This window comes from Cucurbita pepo, chromosome 14, assembly GCF_057944985.1.
Source record: "Cucurbita pepo subsp. pepo isolate OVF chromosome 14, ASM5794498v1, whole genome shotgun sequence".
Classification (NCBI taxonomy): Eukaryota; Viridiplantae; Streptophyta; class Magnoliopsida; order Cucurbitales; family Cucurbitaceae; genus Cucurbita; species Cucurbita pepo.
This window is the reverse complement of record NC_141811.1, coordinates 9,588,755-9,607,118: the sequence shown is the minus strand read 5'-3', so window position 1 is coordinate 9,607,118 and position 18,364 is coordinate 9,588,755. Positions and strand designations below refer to the sequence as shown.

General features: G+C 34.6%; 2 protein-coding genes and 2 non-coding genes across 5 annotated transcripts; 1 reads left to right on the top strand and 3 right to left on the bottom strand.

Moving 5' to 3' along the window:
* Window positions 1-3,233: 3,233 nt before the first annotated feature.
* TRNAT-AGU (transfer RNA threonine (anticodon AGU)) lies at window positions 3,234-3,307 on the bottom strand. The gene has a single exon. It is a non-coding gene; the product is annotated as a tRNA-Thr (tRNA).
* A 417-nt stretch (window positions 3,308-3,724) lies between these two features.
* Window positions 3,725-7,055, bottom strand: LOC111810806 (grpE protein homolog 2, mitochondrial). The gene is made up of 6 exons (XM_023697607.2): window positions 6,808-7,055; window positions 5,839-6,004; window positions 5,569-5,762; window positions 5,296-5,463; window positions 4,980-5,108; window positions 3,725-4,140 (listed from the first exon to the last, which is right to left on the bottom strand). The coding sequence occupies exons 1-6, from the start codon at window positions 6,958-6,960 to the stop codon at window positions 4,066-4,068; spliced, it is 885 nt and encodes a 294-aa protein (XP_023553375.2). The 5' UTR covers window positions 6,961-7,055; the 3' UTR covers window positions 3,725-4,065.
* Window positions 7,056-8,572: 1,517 nt separating this feature from the next.
* TRNAG-UCC (transfer RNA glycine (anticodon UCC)) lies at window positions 8,573-8,644 on the top strand. Its single transcript has one exon. It is a non-coding gene; the product is annotated as a tRNA-Gly (tRNA).
* A 2,691-nt stretch (window positions 8,645-11,335) lies between these two features.
* On the bottom strand, window positions 11,336-18,049 carry LOC111810787 (EH domain-containing protein 1). Of its 2 annotated transcripts, XM_023697571.2 has the most exons (16): window positions 17,673-18,049; window positions 17,501-17,580; window positions 17,097-17,165; window positions 16,955-17,018; window positions 16,729-16,784; window positions 14,804-14,846; window positions 14,649-14,710; window positions 14,404-14,517; window positions 14,141-14,243; window positions 13,795-13,844; window positions 13,090-13,218; window positions 12,757-13,008; window positions 12,577-12,656; window positions 12,144-12,270; window positions 11,837-11,980; window positions 11,336-11,767 (listed from the first exon to the last, which is right to left on the bottom strand). In XM_023697571.2, the coding sequence occupies exons 1-16, from the start codon at window positions 17,755-17,757 to the stop codon at window positions 11,582-11,584; spliced, it is 1,644 nt and encodes a 547-aa protein (XP_023553339.2). In that variant the 5' UTR covers window positions 17,758-18,049; the 3' UTR covers window positions 11,336-11,581. The 2 variants fall into 2 exon arrangements, with proteins under 2 accessions (XP_023553339.2, XP_023553340.2); XM_023697572.2 differs by lacking the exon at window positions 17,673-18,049 and having other exon boundaries at window positions 17,097-17,149; window positions 17,501-17,586.
* Window positions 18,050-18,364: the final 315 nt, after the last annotated feature.

Genomic DNA, 18,364 nt, shown 5'->3' with positions numbered 1-18,364 from the left:
GTCTAGAAAAGGAATCTTTATGTCTCAAAGGAAGTATGCTCTAGACATTTTTCAAGACACAAGTCTTACAGGAGCACGTCCAGAAAAATTGCCTATGGAGCAAAATTTGAAACTTTCTTCAACAGAAGGAGAAAAGTTGCATGATCGAAGTAAATACAGACGGTTGGTTGGTAGATTAATATATTTAACCGTTACTAGGCCTGATATAGTGTATTCAGTTCGTATGCTTAGTCAATTTATGCATGAACCAAGAAAACCACATTGGGAGGCAGCTCTTCGAGTTGTGAGATACATCCAAGGTACTCCTGGTCAAGGACTTCTACTACCATCTGAAAATAACTTGAGATTACAAGCATATTGCGATTCAGACTGGGGTGGTTGTCGAACTTCCAGACGGTCTATTTCTCGGTTCTGCATTTTCCTTGGAAATTCAGTTATTTCTTGAAAGTCTAAAAAACAAACCAATGTGTCTAGATCATCAGTAGAAGCCGAGTATCGAGCTATGGAAAATACTTGTTTAGAGTTAACTTGGTTAAGAAACATTCTCCAAGACTTGAAAGTTCCACTGTCCGAACCAGCATTATTGTACTGTGATAATCAAGCAGCATTACACATAGCAGCCAATCCAGTTTTCACGAACGTACGAAACACATTGAAATAGACTGTCATATAGTTCGAGAAAAATTACAAGCTGGAATCATCAAACCATGTTATGTTTCGACTAAAATGCAATTGACAGATATTTTCACTAAAGCTTTGGGAAGACATCAATTTGATTTTTTGAAAGACAAGTTGGGTGTGATTGACATACAATCTCCTTGAGGGGAAGTATTGAGATATAATATTTAGAGTATATATTATTTATAGAATATATCTTAGATATTATATCTTAATATTCTTTATTTATGATTTGATTTACTGTATATTTTATTTTATTCTCAGTATTTAATTATTTTATATTTTCCTCATTTGTACGTATTAGTTGCTAGCTTGTATCCTACTTAAAGGATATTAATGAGAATACACACCTTCTCAATTCTATTTCTATTTCTATTTCTCATTCTTAACAAATTTTAAGAAATACGAAAATGAGTAAGAATTTGGTACGTTTATGTGAGATGGAAAATTCTCCCTCCGCACTTATCTCTTTAGATGAAATCAAATTTGTTAAGTTTTGTGGTGAAATGGAATATAGTTGATGAAGGGGTGAAAATCTCTTGAACACCCTAAATGGATAAGGGGGAAGATCGAATGTTTGGGAATTCCAAGTTGGTGAGTATCCCTTCTTCCCCGAGTGATATCTTCGTAACTCGATAACCACGGTTCTAAAAAACCTAACTCAATAGCTAGGAACCTTCGTAAAGAAATTTGAGGGATTTTGAGTTTCAAAAGGACACAAACTGAGCTCCCAACCATGTTTAAAATTAGTAAGAAACTACTTCAGGCTTTGCTCACGCTATACTTATAGGGATCGTTTGGTTAATCACTCTAAAGTTAACTTTTATTTAATACTAAGTAAATATGAGGATTTGATAGTTCAACCACCAAGAAATAACCTAACATGAACACTTTACTCCGTAAGACCTAATAGGACTTAGAAATCAAGCAATTAATTAAATTGACCCAACAAAACGATTCTGCTAAGCATGAAATTTGAATGTATGGTGTTAGACTTTGATTTTATGATGTATTCTAAATTTGAAATGATCACGAGCATGTTTAGGGCTTACACTATAATTAAGGGCAAAATGATGAAAATGGACTTGTTAAGCCTTTTACTACCTTTTATGACCCGAATAAACTTCGAATGGCATGAAATTTGTAGTACCTATTTATGATGGTTTGAATGAATTAATCATGAGTTTGTCACGTTTAAGCATGAAATCGATATGCATGCTTTGAAATGGGGCAATTATGAGTAAGTAAAACATTGTACGTCTAGATTGTGCACTAAACTTTTATGTTGAACACTTTAGAGTCTCAACCATAAACTCAAGACCTATGCTTTAGTTCTAAGATATAACGAGTCAAGTAGATTGAATCCATCATGATATAATCAGAATCATACGTCCAACACTGAATTCAAAGAAGATCACACGCTTTGATTGAAAAAAATGATGGTTTATTAGCAAAGTGGATATGAGAAATCACGAAGAGAATATGGATATCCCTTCACTAATTTGTGGTCATCCAAGTGTTACGAATCACGACTTTTCATAATTGTATGATATTGTCCACTTTAAGCACAAGTTTTCATGGTTTTGCTTTGGATTTCCTCAAAAGACCTCATACCAATGGAGATGTATTCCTCACTTATAACCTCATATATGGCAACACCAGCTACTCCTATCTCCTTCATAAACGGATATGGACACATTTTTATCCCAATAAAATAAAATTCTTCGTACGAGCTATCAACACTTTTGATATGTAAATCAGAACATGGATCTCAAGGCTGTTTGTTCATTGCTTGTCAATTTTACTTGCCGCCTTAACAACGGTCTTATTGGTCATTATATGTTCTGACAAAGACAAGGTTTATGATGCATTTTTTATACGTTAGGGGTGCGTGCTCATGAATCAAATTGGATCGAGATAATTTTTAAACCTAACTTAATTATTAGAGTGGTAAAATTTTTTTATCTAAGGTTAAATAATAAACTCAATCAAAATCAATCATAAAATTTTGTATTAGTCAATTATTCAAATTTTTATTTTTAATAAAAGTTAAATGTTATCCTTTATTTATTTTCAGACATTACATGAACATTGGAACTCAATATTTTATTTAAAAAAAAAAAATTGGAGAATAAATAATAAATAAACAATTACTAACTAAATAAAACTATAAGAAATATAAGTATATATTACCATAAACAAAAATAAAATTAAAAATTAACGATAAATTAGAATTAGCCCATATATTTTATTTATTTAACCCAACTTTGGAATTTTTTAAATCACTCTTCTTTTTAAAAAAAAAATTGCAATATTTAAAATTATTTTTGGAATTATGTTGATGGATAAATGCTTTCATTTTTAGAATATTTCAAGCCACTTTTGTTGTAAAAGTTTTTTTTAAAGTAAAAAAAACGCTATTTAATTAATAATTTCACTCTCCAAAGTTTTAAGAAAAAAAAAAACTACCATTTTTAGTGCATTTTTATCATCCACAAATACTTTAAAAGTTAGATCAAAGATAAAATATTAAAACTTCAAAAGACAAAGAATATTGCTTTCATTGAGAGTCGAACTCAAGACCTCCCGCTTACTAAACGGGTGCTCTAACCAACTGAGCTATGAAAGCTTTGTGCTGAACTACGTAACTTTTTAATAAAATAGTTATTAATTGACTTCTATGCATAAAATGTCTTAAACCCCCTAACATCTCCACCACAAAAATTTAACTTTAATAAATGATTTTATGTGATAACATTAATTTTCCCTAAAGAGATAACACTTTCATTTAAATACTCGATCGTCCCACTAAATTTTCAACCTATGACCACTTGTTGTCATTTCGATATCGTTGCAAAACTTGGATATCAAAGGCAACGAGCCACTCTAGTAGAAGCTCCAAACTCCATCTCGAACTCAAAAGTGCATGATAAAGGACGACCACCTGAACACAAAGACCCACAAGTATAACCATCTACGAACATGGATACTCTGACCGGAATAGAAACATCGAGAACTCGTCATCGCTATAATAGAGATACAAAGGTTAATTTGAAAGCATGCCTTATGTTTATATTCATTGCCCCGGCTGTTAAAATATAGCATCATTCTATTTCTGGTTCCTCCTTTCAACAAGAAAAAAATGCCTCACCAAAATGTTTTACAACACATGAAAATCCCTCTAAATACATAACAAAATCAAATGTTTATCCAAAAGCAATGAATTGTTTTTCTTACCATGTGCATCTACAGATTAGATATATCTTCTCTACCAAACAACACTCCGTATAGCATCACTTTTTCTCAGAGGAAACTATCCATTCTTTCCACCCCTTCATTCAACCTCCTCGAGTTACCTTCTCGGTTGCGTTATCGGCTGCACCGTCCTCATTCATTATCCATGGCTTTAGTAACACCAACTTCGGCGGGTCGAAGTACTCGGTCGTAAAGCATGTATCCTTTCTATTGACATAAACAACACAATTAACAGTTAACACCTTCATTTCTCTGAACAATCTCCTAAAAACATTAATTTCTTAAATACTCCATAATCATATTGTTCATAATACATATTCTCTTGTATAAAAAATTTTATACATTTGCAGTTGTTCACTAAAGAAACCTCACCCTTTTTCTGCGCTTTCCACTTTAAAAAATACTTTGCTAACCCCACAAGCTACTGAAATCTAAACTTTTAAAACAGTATTCTCAGGCTACCCAATTATTTTCACACATCATAAACTCATGAACCAAATAGAAGCTGCATATACTCGTGGTTACGCGATCCATTCTTCTATACAACCAAAACTATGAAGACACAAGCTTAGACTCCCCAAAATTATGCTATACAAATCCATGCTTATATAATTGTGAGCTAAATATCACTTAAAACATTTGAGTTCATAGCCTTTTCTTTTTACTCAAAGTCTGCCCTTCATGATTAAACCAGATTCTCAAAAAAGACTTCCATATCTACCATGAGCATCTCAAAAGATTTTTCATCCACATTTAAATGTATAGGAAACAAAAATCTTAAGACAACTTACAACCAATTCTCTTGTACTAGTGCTACAAAAAAATCCTTGAAGCAAATGGCTCTTGTTTGTAAGTAATTGGTAAAAGAAAATGTTCAGAGTTCCCATTTTATCAATTTCCTTTGTGAATAAAAAGATTATCTTGCCTACAATTCATCATCGTATAATATTCATATGCAACTTAAATGCATATGAAGAATTTGAAATATAATGATAGTAAAAAGTAAATAGCACACACAAAACAATAATCATGACCATGAGGCATACCTTCAATACAGCTGCAACGGTACCAGGAGGCTTAGAGCCATCTGGAACTTGAAAAACTGCATTGTGCTTATGTGGATCAAATGGCTCATTTGTAGGATCAAAAATTTCAACTCCAAACTTTTTTAACGCCTGCAAACAACATAATTTAGTTCAAGTTTATTGCCCACGAATGCCATGAAGAGATCAAAGTGACATGAGTTCTTCCTTTGTTAAATTCAAGGAACTTGACCACTAAAATCAACCAATTATTTTTATGATGAAATAGATTCAAATGAACTGCAAACCTCAGGAACATTTTATACACGAGATACGTTACCTCAGACAGCTGTTTCTCAGTCATTTCAACGCCTTCAAGAAGGGTTTTCAATAAGTGTACTGCCTCAGAAGAGCCATTACTTGAATCAATCTTTGAAAAACTTTCCTTAACTACAGATGAAGCTCGTCCTAGATTGTCTGCAACGTCCAGTAAACTCTTTGCAAAATTCTATTACATACAAATAAAAGATGTTAGGAGAGAGTTTTGCAAGTGAATATTAATGTATTGCCCCAAATATCAAAGATAAGAAACAGGCCAAATAGAAATTAAGACCTGTATAGCAAACTTCTTTGAATTCTCAGCTTCACGCCTCGTCCTGGCCATTACATTCTCCATCTCGGCATAAGTGCGAATAACTTTATCTTGCATTTCTTCAATCTCTTTGTGCTTTAACTTCAAAAGCTCTTCCTTCTCAGCTACAACTTTCACCAGATCACCCATGGAAAGATCGTCATCGCTCTCGGAATCTGAATCAGAAAACAGAGTTTGTTACTACTTCTCCATTAAAGGCAGGCATTGAAAACCAACATCCGGATATTAAACCTGATTCTCTGGTTTGACCATTAGTTTCAGCCGTCGGCTCTGCAGCAGTTGCAGAGCCGCCACTACTTGGTACCGTATTACCATTTTCCTTACTAGAAGTCTCATGGGATGCAGATGTTGATAATCCAAATTTTTGAAGGAAAAATGAATGATGTAATGCTGATTCCTGCACGGAAAAAGAATAAAACTGCAACTGAACGTCCTCTAATTTGAGTAATATACAAAGACCCAACAAATAACCAAAAAACTAAGCAATAAATTCCAATGATCTCGAAATAACGACAAAGGTAAACTAGTTCCAAGCTGCACGACTTTTAAACACTCTCCGAGTAAAGAACATATACTAAAAAATACACCAGAAATAATAAATAGTAACAAATCCAAGAAACCCAGCAACTGAACTAAGATGGAGGGGAGGTCCAAATGCGTATAATAAAATAATTTGATCAAAATGCTACCAAAATCATTCTAAAACTCATAATTAGGGAAGATAATCGGATTACCAAGTGCATATAATAAAAATGCTACCAAAATCATCCTAAAACTCATAAAAAAAATGGAAGACAATCGGACTACCAAATGCATATCATAAAAATGCTACCAAAATCATTCAAAAACTCATAAAAAGGGAAGACAATCGGACAACCAAATGCATATCATAAAAATGCTACCAAAATCATTCTAAAACTCATAAAAAAAGGGAAGACAGTCGGATTACCAAATGGATATAACAAAAATGCTACCAAAATCATTCTAAAACTCATAAAAAAGGGAAGATAATCGGATTACCAAGTGCATATAATAAAAATGCTACCAAAATCATTCTAAACTCATATAAAAAGGGAAGACAATCGGATTACTACGTTCCAGTTAGGTAGGAAATTTGAGAAAAACCGAAACCCGTAGCTAAACCCCTGTAGCAGAAAGCAGAAAGCAAAAGCAAGTAACAGACAGGCATTGAAATCGGACCTTGTTGGATGATGCGTTTGCAAGATAGTGTAAGCGATTCGTGAGGAGAAGTGGAAAGCGTATGGTTTGATGGGACTGCGAGGCCGACGAGAGCAGCGAGCCCTGGAAAATGGTACGGGAGGCGGCGCGAGAGAAAAGCTTGGAGACGAACATAGCTAACAATGAAGGTGAACAAAACTGGAAAAAGGAACAACAGATTGAAAGCTATGAAACGAGGAAGGATGAAGAGAAGCATTGGAGAGAGAATTTGGAGAAAGGGTTTTGCGGAGGGTTAGAGGGATGTTAAACGACGTCGTTGTATGTGGCTTGCGGAACACGTCATTCATTTTAGATATTAGTAAATGACTAAAATGCCCCTAATAATAATTAAGCGTAAGAATTATGCATCTTAATGATTCAAATGAGTCTAGAAGCTTAATATGACTTGTGCTCACTTTAAGGCCTTGAATGTTATCAAGCATGTTATAAGTTTTATGTTACCTGTTTTTAACATAATCAGGAAATTACCCTAAGTAAAAAAAAAAAAAAGTAATTATTCTTCTAAATAATAAAAAAAAAAAAGCTCAAAGTTATTTTTCAAGATAAGTTTTAGGATAACCCTTGAGTTTCAAGCAATCGGGAGGTTACCCTAACTCAAAATGAGTTCAATGTTAGCTCTTGGCAATCAGGTGGCTATCCTAACTCAAGATGAGCTCAAAGTTAGCTTTTGATTTTCAAGTAATCAGGATTCTACCTTAAGATAAATTTTAAGATAACCCTTAATTTTTAAGTAACTAGAAAGTTATCGAACTCAAGATGAGCTCAAAAATAGCTTGTACTTTTCAAGTAATCAGTATGTTACCTTAAGATGAACTTTAGGATAATTATTGATTTTCCAGTAATTAGGAGGTTGCCCTAACTTAAGATCAGCTCAAGGCTAGCTCTTGATTTTCAAGATAAAGAAATAAGCTTTATGGTTAGTTTTTGATTTTTAAGTAATAAGGAGACTACCTTTAAGGCCATAGATCAAGTCAAGTATATCACATACCCATGCTCTAAAGTAGCTCTAAACAAGCCGTAAATACTCTAACACATGAAGATTGCTAGGTACCACTCAAGAAACAATAACTATGGACAAGGACAAAAACAAGACAAGGTATCCTAGTATCCACTAAGAACACAATTAAGAGCCGCTACTTATCGAGTCTTTGTACTCACTCCTTGTTTTATATATTTTTTTTAGGTAACTAAAGAGTTGGTCGAAATGAGAGTGGACTATGGAGCAGGCACCATAGACAAGCTATACCCTAGTCTACAACCTCTTTTTGTATTAAAAGTTTTTGTGTTTAAAAACGATATATCTTATAAACTCTATTTTGATATAATGTAAATATTTATAATATGTATTATGTCTTAAATTCTTTTTATCTTTATTTGCGAGAAATTGTACTGATTTTTTATAATATCGAGTCAACCCCAATCATGATCCATACTTCAAATAAGCTTAAAAATTGGTTCGTGACAAAAAATACAATGTCTCTCTCGTATTTGATTTTGTCATTTAGAGATCATTATAAAATAATCGAACAAAACTCACCACAATAGAAAAAAATTGCGTCCTTAGTTCGTTAGCTCATAGACGTGGAGGCTTAAAAAATATTTATGTAAAGAAAAAAAAAAAATTATGAGTTATAATAATGAGATAGGGGAAAAGCATAGAATTTAAAACTCAGAATGAAAATATGTATTATAGATGTATTTTAATTTGTGAAGCTTAAAACATCTAGCGTTTGTAGTCCAACGGTTAGGATAATTGCCTTCCAAGCAATAGACCCGGGTTCGACTCCCGGCAAACGCAAATTAAAAATCTGTTTTCATATTTTGTTTTTGTTTCCCAAAAAATATGTGGAAGGTTTGGTCGTGGGCCTTTCTTAATGGGCCAGCTTATAAGCTTACAAGTAGACATACTTTTATCATGTTGCGGCCCAGCCCAGAAGCTGCTGGTAAGAAAGACTAAGAAAATCCCTAATTTATCACCTATAAAAATATTAGCTATTCAAATATTTCATTAAACTTTTTACTACTAGAATTGAATTGGATGAGGACTAGTACGGAATTTTGAGTATGATTTTTGAATTTAATTGACTGAAATTGACTCGAGAATGATTATGTACGGAGAGGAACTGGATTTGGATGAATGAATATGCTACAAGATGAATTGGATTGGATTATGAGAAAGTATAAGCTTGAAGAGCTAGAACCCTAAATGAGTTTGATTGAACTCATAGAACCTAGATACTAGCTTTAGAAAGAGTACAAGTCTGGATGCATGGTATTTTGGTGCAAAATAAGACTAAAGGCATAAATTACAATTAGGGTAGAAAATGATGAAAATGTTTGAATTTGATTTGATTTAGTTATTTGAATTAGATTTGATTTATTCCTACCCATTTAGTCTTATTGGATTTGATTCTCTAACGCTATATAATAGCCAATTTCATTCTTCAATAGAATCAAAGATTTTTCCCTCCATTCCTAACAGAAAATGTCATAATGGCTATTTTATGAAAATTCATAACCTTAATGAATTTCAACTTGTTTGAAATTTGTATGTTCCTATGCATTGGATTATGATATATTGAAATGTTTATGATAATGTAACATAGGAACTTTATGATACCATTTATGTTGTGCCTTAGAGAATCTAATCCATGAATTTATGAACATAAGGTGTTGTCAAGTCAGGCTGGTTCTCACAAATGCATAACCCAAGTCCTAAATTTTCCATGTCACTTAGACTACTAGGTAATACACTTTTATCACGACTCAATTTCCGACGTACCGAAACACCTCAACCTGTGTGAAGTGCACCTCAAGTCAATATGCCCCTCAACCTTCACACTCACAAGATCGGGCCTGGGTAAGTCTAGTAAGTGTGGAGGAGCCGTGCACCTCAAGTCAATTTGCCCTTCAACCTTCACACTCACAAGATCGAGCCTGGGGTAAGTCTAGTAAGTATGGAGGAGTCTTTTTACTTTATCATAATATATGTAACTAGCTATTTACGGAGGATTCTTCCCTGTGGTGCCCGGTTATAACTACATGTTACATTGCCTTTTCGCCTTTTCAGGAAGAAACAATAACTGACTTATCACATCACCCTTTTAGGCAGAGATAATAACTGACTTGTTCACGCCTCCTCTTGGGTTGGAACAGTAAACTACTTGTCGCTCTTCCAAGTGGAGATAGTAACTAATCGGACTCCCCCATTAGGCATAACCGAAACTACCTCAATGATGTACCCACTATGACTCCTGTAACTCACTAAGGGTGACAATTGAACTATATGTACCAAATAGACCCTAACACATAATTTCATATCGCCAGGATCAATCTCATTCCTCTCCTTTGTATATTATCTCGAATCATTCATATAGACGAGTGTATATTATTAGAAAAAATGAGTTTGTTAATTTTGGAGAAATTATATTTTAGAATAAGTTTTTTAATTTAATAATTTGAATGCAATTCCAAATAAGAAGTCATTTGTATGTTTTCTAGAAAAAAATTGTATTTTTTTTTTTTTTTTTTTTATATATAATTACGAATCTCAAAAGTTATTAAGCAACTTCACCCATAAAAAGGTATCATTTATTATCGAAATTTTAAATCGTGAAGACTAAGAAGGGGACAACATTACCGAGAGAAAGTGAGGAGGAGGGGGTGCCGTACGCCTTGGGCCTGCAATCCTTCTTTGTTTTAATATTATTAATTTTTATTTTAATAAAATATATACATATACATGGTTAATCTTGATACACACTTCAAAGTAAAAATTATAAAACATTTTTTAAAAATTGCAAGTCTCATATATTTGAAATGTACCTAATATGTGGCAATATATATATATATATATAAAAGAATTGTATATATAATTTAGTCCAAAATGTAGATGAACATTTCTTTGTACGTGTAAATTTAATTTATTAACAAAATCACAAACGATAATAAAATAATAAAACTAACTTTATCCTATTTTAATAAAACAAATCTACATGCATCATTGCTATACTTCTAATATTCCCTTGAAAGCTTCTGAGCGAGCTACATGAACTTACGCTAATTAAACTCGAAAAACTCGAGTTCAAAATAATTAAGCTCCCCCCCTCCTCTAAGCACCACTTTTAAAGTCTTTGCATATTAAGGGGCTGAGCTAATCAATTTAGATTTCAATTTTATGAAATTGAATGAAGTAATGAAATCAATCCCCTTCCCAAAATCAATCTAAAAAAATGGTGTATAAACTTAAACCAATAAGTTTCCTAAAGCCAATAACAACCCAACTAGCAGAAATAAAAAAAGGTAAAATATGAATTTTCCTCACGAAATAAAGACGAACACATGGAACAAACTATTTAATACAATATCCTATACACGATATCATTACAAGAATACTGAAAGTATTTCCCAATGAAACAAAATTCTATGCCATACATATATAAACCGAATGTTAAAGCAGCAGCATGTATACCTGAAACTCAAGCTTGAATAAACAGAAAATAACGCATACCAACTGCTTTATTAAATAGAAAATGATTTAAAGAATGAATGCTGATGGAAAATGATATAAAGCTAACAATGCTTTCTCAGTAGCCTACAGTAATAATTATACATTACATCAAAACTTCATATTAGTGTTAAGACATTTCAAGTTCAAGAAGACCTTGAATTAATAATAATGTTAAAAGCAGAGCTGTGTATACCTGAATGTTCAAGCTCGAATTTAGTGGCTCATTCAGTCATAGGGATTTCTGAAGTTCTTCAAAAGATCTGGGACATCATATCCCAACATGTCGTCGACAGACTGAATCATTTTTGGTTTCAACCTCTCGAATTTGTCGAAGGAGTAACCACTTAATGTCTCACGGAATTGTTCTACGTTTGGAAAATCTCCGGCGGGTAAGTGATGTTCCCTTTGTACCTGTAATGTGGTTTTAAGTATACCATTCACTGGGAGTTGAAACCTCGAGCAATAATTAAAACGAAATACCTTTCCAAATTCCTCGTCCAAATTGTCGATGAGTCGCTGTTGGGTCTTGGCTTTGCCGATCATGGAAGGCATCTCCTTCCTGAGATGGCTTATGATGTAGGCATGAATTTTAGCAGCTCTTGCACGCTTGACAAATTCATTAATCTGTCAGAAGCCGACGTTATCAGAAACTACTTTCTTCTTTCCATGGGGAGAGAGGGCATAAGGGGCATTTTCGAGGAGATTTTCAATTCCATGAAACTTTGTATTACACAAATAAATACCATTTCAATCAGAAAAATATGGATAGAAGACTTGGAAAACTCACTTTTCGATCACATGCCTTCTTTGGTATATCCTTCAAATCAGAAAGAAGATCTTCCTGTTCTTTTTCGAAGAGCTCTTTTCCAAGTGGACCTGTAGCAGCTACGTTAACTGGTTTGTCATTAAACGATCTGTCACAAGGAAACATGTGGACGTCAACATAAGAATCATATCGAAGAAATGATCAAGACAACGAAATGTACATTAAATGGAAATATATTAAACATGAAGCATTTAATGTTAGAGCTAGACTATCATGGAACAATTATCAGCTATATGTGAATTAGCAAGATGCATCATAGTCGACTATTCGTTTAGAAACCATTTCGCATTGAATGAGGCCAAACCATATCAACACTTATGTCGATATACCTGAGAATATTTTTAAAAAGAAAAAAGAATATCCACTAGTATCATATGTAAGCAAGGGACCGCACCCCATATACACACGTACAACCTCGGGAGTATTCAGAACCTTCCCAAGCGACCACATTAATGCTCCATAAACCCTCATCAACTGAAATGTCCAAAAGAGTTAATTAGATTCACTAAGACCATATATTTCATCCCGTAAAATAGTAAACCAGAATAAAGATAGAAAGCTAATAATAAGTTACTTGTTGTGTGTCAACTTGGTCTGCCTTGTTCAAGACTACCCGAATCTTGTCATCATGTCCACGTAATGATGATATAACTCGCTTGAATTCATCACTAATATCAAGTTTATGGGGATCAAATAGAAGTAGAATAAGATCACATTTAGCAGCAAACCATGATGTTACAGATGTGAACTCATAAGCTCGCTGTGTGCGTTGCTTTTCTCCAGACAAAACTCCAGGAGTATCCACAAATGTAATATGTTCTAGCAGCTTCAGAAAAAAGAACAATTTTGAGGCCATGAAAAGAGTATTAAAATCGATATCCATAATAACAACAGAATATATTCTTACAGGATGTGGCATTTGTGAACACTCAAATTTTGATAGAAAAGAAGTTCCAAATGTTGTGAGACCATTAAATGGCATGTCTGCTTGGACGGCAACCGTATTTCCAGGAATGCTTCTCTCATCAGGTCCAGACTAAAAAGGAGCAAACAACAGTGAATTAAGTCCAACGACCAAACTATCACTATTCTTATGTAAATTACAAATTTGAAAAGGAAAAGAAAACGTCAAAATCGACATTCATCTTTGATACCCAGAAAATCTTCAGAGATATGTAAGACAAAATTCTCACAACAAAATCAACAAAATCAACAAGAATGAACAGAATAATTGAAATGAAAAACATGCTTTACTAAAAAAACAAATGTAGTGTCAGCATTTCATGAGTAATTAACGCAAATTTGGATGAAGAGACGAAATGCAATTAAATCCAAAACTTAGGGGCTAAATCGTTGAGTTTGAAAACTCAGAACCTAAATGCTACCGGACCCAAACCCCAAGGATCAAAACTATATTTTTCCCAGAAATAATCAACTTTGCATGGAAAGTGAGGAATTTGGAACCTGTAAAAACAGATTGTCAAGTTGAATAAAATTGCAAGCGGCAGATTATATGAAAATACAAGATTTTGTTTCCATGATCATTCCAGCATTAGTCAACCCATGCCGCCTCAGCAAGGGGAGAGTGGATTTAAAAAAAAGAAGCACTTACCATAACAACAACAAATCTGTCAGTTGTAGGCTCTGGTCCAATGTGGGCTCCTATTAAAAGTGAATAAAATTGGAAAGAAAGTTAGATCAATATCAGATGTTCAAGAAACTCACATTCTCTCTCTCTTCCCCCCCCCCCCCCCCCCCTCTCTCTCTCTCTCTCACACACACACACACTCACACACGTAGGCCCCTGTTAAAAGTAAGCAAAAATAATTGGTGTGTGGGGGGAATGGGGCTATAGTTCTGGCCATCCCTTGCCCTCTCACTCATGGAACCTCATACTTGGGACAACTGCTTTGGGAAAGTACTTTGTAACTCTCAACATAACAAATACAATATCTCACCTGGATAACTTCCTTTCAGCAGATGCTTGATAAATGTTGTTTTTCCAGTCGAGTATTGACCCAAAAGCATAACCATTGGTTTAGCATCAAAGTCACTATTTGTCTGAGTCATAGGACAAGCCAACATAACTATATAATCATATTGCAAACCATGATCCACCATAACATGAATGCTAAGTAAAAATAATATTTTTAATAGATATAATTTCACACATCTGTAATGAAATATACAATTAATATGAAAAAACATACATGATACTCACCAGTAACGGGGAAACAAAATCATTAAATCGATAACTAACTTCTAAGGGCTTCAGCTTCTGGATATACAGCCTTTTCAAACCATCAGTGACAGATGTAACGGAAGAAAGAGGTATCTGAAACAGAATTTTGGAGGGGGAGTCATAAGGCCAGACACCAAGGCTAGAATGACTACAGTAACTAACAACTGCTACATAGATGATTATATGATCAACATAAAACCAATGAAATGTTAATGATCATAAACCTTTTTAGATGACTTCGATGTAAACCAACTAGCTGAAGCAGGAGACTGCCCTTTAGAGTTGCCTGCAAAGCATCATCAATTGCCAAGTTAAGAAAGGAAAGAAAAAGTATGAATGAGCCTCCTCCTTTCATTAATTGCAAAGATAAAGTTGCTACCATTTGTCTCATTGTCATTTGACTTCCGTTTACTGGCTTTCTTCTGTGTGATAGACAAATAAAAAAGTTAGATCTTTGAACATAATCACGAAAGGTGTGCCTTCCTAATCCTATGTCCTACAGTATTCACTTCATATTAGCAAATAAACTTCTAGCTTCAGCCACATGAGATGGCCCATGGCCCAAAGGTTAGTACAAGGCTCACCCAGATCAAAGTCAGCTTTGATCGACCCAACTAATCCATTCAATATATGGATAACTCAAGAGAGCTTAAATTTCAAGGAGTTAAACAAGCAAGGAAGAGACCTGAACCATACCTTTGGTGGAGTCAATTTTAAATAAAAAATTCCCCAACTATTCCTTTATTGACATGGTGGTGGGGCATGATGATGATTTAAAGACTTACTAGAGCTGACATAAGAGGTATTTTGGCAAGGAATGAAAGAGCAGGGGACACTTAATTGTGAGCTCGCATGTTCTCCATCAACAAACTAAATGCCTGCTTGGAATTATTTTTTAAGTGTTTAGAAGCAACTTTTTAGCACTTACACTTTTTAGAACACTTAGAAAATCATTTTAAACAAGCTATAAGATTTTTAGATTTGGTTCTAGCTAGTTTGTTTCAACGTTTACACATTCCATATCATATTTGAGAGTGCATTTCAATCACCTTTGTGGTTGAAGAGGTTGACCTGAGTTTAAAAGGTATTATCTAATTTTGGTTGTGGCAGATCTTTGGTCTAGGTATGTCAACTGCATCTGAATGTGCCTTCCTCTACAATCAATGTATTGAAAAACATGCCTTAAACGTGCCTCACAAGAAAAGGCCCCTTAGTGCAAGAACGTCCTACACCCCATAGCCTCGTACCTTTTTCTTGGGTATTTATTAACAAAGAATTTGAGAAGTATCCTCCAAAACACCCTAATTTACCCTTTTCCCCTTTGGTTTTGTTGTTTTCAAACAGTAAGAATGGGTCAATACATCATGGTTGGGGTGAAACCTCAAGTGGCTGGTCACTGCTACATTTTAAAGCAAACCTCTCAAACTTAGAGACGGTGGTGCTTTCTTATTTTAGTAGATTAGATGATTTTTCCTTTCTGAGAATTAAGGGTACATGGACTTGGTATGGAGAAAATCCAACAGATGTTTTCCCCAAGATTCTTCCATTCATCTACTTCAAATCACAATTGACACTCATGCAACTTCTCATAGGATTTGGAAGTAACAGTACTTAAGTTTTATTTATTTATTATATTACTATTATCTTATGGCCCTGGCTAAGGACCTTGGTACTCACTTGTGCTTGCTGTAATTGGTGTGTTTAAGGTGGAAAGGATATAGATATATAAAACACAGGCCATCTATTCTTGTGGTTATTTCATCATATTCCTCAACTCCTCAACCATTTGGCAGAAGCTAAGAAGTTTTTTTGGTTGCCCTTCTGTCACCCCTTGCTCCCTAGAAATTTTCCACATTTTCTTTAATGAAGTACTGATTTTCGGTTTTAAAATATAAAGGAGTGTTGTAGTTTAGGCTTTAAGTGCTTTTTGGGGGGCACATAGCTAATAAAGAATGGAAATTTTTCAACAAAGCAAAGATCTCTAAATGATTCATCAGTCGTGGAATGTGCTACTGCATACCCCCTTCTCCAAAAATGTTGCACGCCCCCTTCCCCAAAAAATGAAATGATGGAGAAATTTGGATAAAATTTTACTCTAATATAATGTTACCAAACTACTAATTATAAGCTTTTATCCTATGAATTTTCTTGTCAATCAAAAGTAGGGTCAAACAACTCCCTCATGAGAAGAGTGGAGGCGCACACAAGCTGAACTGACCACTTGCGGATTAAAAAAAAAAACTACTAATCAAGAAAATTAGTTCTTTCAACAATTCATTTAGATTACAGCAGAAGCATACTCACAGCTAATATGACATCCAGACCCTCCATTCTAGGAGGATTCAAACTCTGCAAATCAACTGCATGAGCAATTACTTCAAATCAAAAGGCTAAGATTATAGGACAGAAGCATAGTAAATTGAACATTATAGAAAAGTTATGAACACTTAGATTATAGGGGGTTGGGATATAACACGGCCATAAAATAGTAATGATTGAAAAATATATGCACTTGGGCTAGGAGACTGACCTTCTTTGTTAGAAGTCAATACATCATGAGTTACTTCCACTCCAGATTGCGCCAAAGAAACAAGCTAAGCACAATAGAAACGTATTACTTTAGAACATAAGCTGACATTTTCAATCTACATACTAAAAAGTTTAACAACAACCTGCATTGCAGTAATGAACTCATTGAGCCCAAGATATCCTTGCCGTTTGGAATCTGCAATTGCCCACACCTTTGAACAAAATGTTATACAGGACATCATCCTCATAATAAAGAAAGTGAAAAGTGAAGGTAAAACCATATATCTTTTTACCCCCAAGTTCACGTGATCATCAACATTAAGTCAATTTTCACCTCACGTTGTCAGAACAAGGAGCTACGTTAGTTACATAACACAAGAAACTAATCAGAACTTTCTACAATGTGTTTATAGAGTAGTGAGATTGAATAACTGTGAGCGACCAGCAACGAAGGAAACACCGAAAAGCGAGAGCCGAAGAACAAACATCGCAAACGAAAAAATGCCAAAGCCAACGAAATGGAGAAAAACACGAAAGGAAGCCGAACCTGTTTGAGATCTTGCCGAGGCAAGGTCGACATAGAAAAGAACTTAATAGCATCATTCCCCGTAACACGCCCGTCTCCATCTGAAATTAAACAGCGCAGGAATCAGGAATCCAATATTGACTCATAAAAGAAACAGACAACCGACAAAACAAACTCAAAGAAAAGCAAATACCGGAATCGGCGTAATCAAACCATTCTTGATAAAACTTCTGTTGCTCTCGGGAGCAGGAACCAGCAGGATTGGAAGCGATTTCCATGAAAGCTGATCAGAGAAGAGCGGTTACCTCCCGTAAATTGTTACCTCCCCGCTTGATTCCGTTCTTCCAGTTCAAGGCGAATTCCGAGATAACGAAAAGAAGAAACAAAAATGGAAGGTGAATTGAACGCAAAACGCATAAGAATTGATTCCGGAGTTCTCTCCCTTTCGGTTCGTCCCTCTTTTGAGAGAGAGAGAGAGAGAGAGAGAGAGAGAGAGAGAGAGAGAGAGAGAGAGAGAGAGAAGGGAGAAGGAACTGGAACGGAATCGGAGAGGGAGAGAGAGAGAGAGAGAGAGAGAGAGAGGCGAAGGAAATGGGAATTGGAGTTTTCTTTAACATACGACGAAGATGTAAATGCAATGATAGTCGGGAATTGGAGTGGCCTCCACGTGGCAGCCACAACTACTGTGAACTTCTCCTTTCTTTCCATGCCATTCTTTTTACATAATTTTTTACATTTGCCCATACTTGTATGTAACATATTTATTGGTAAATTAATGGATACCCTTTTTGAAGTTGGAGATTTGTATCAATTAGCCCCTTGTGAGTGTACTTATTGAAGGGTATATTGATTTGAAGTGCACGAGTGATCTCGGCATAAGTAAAA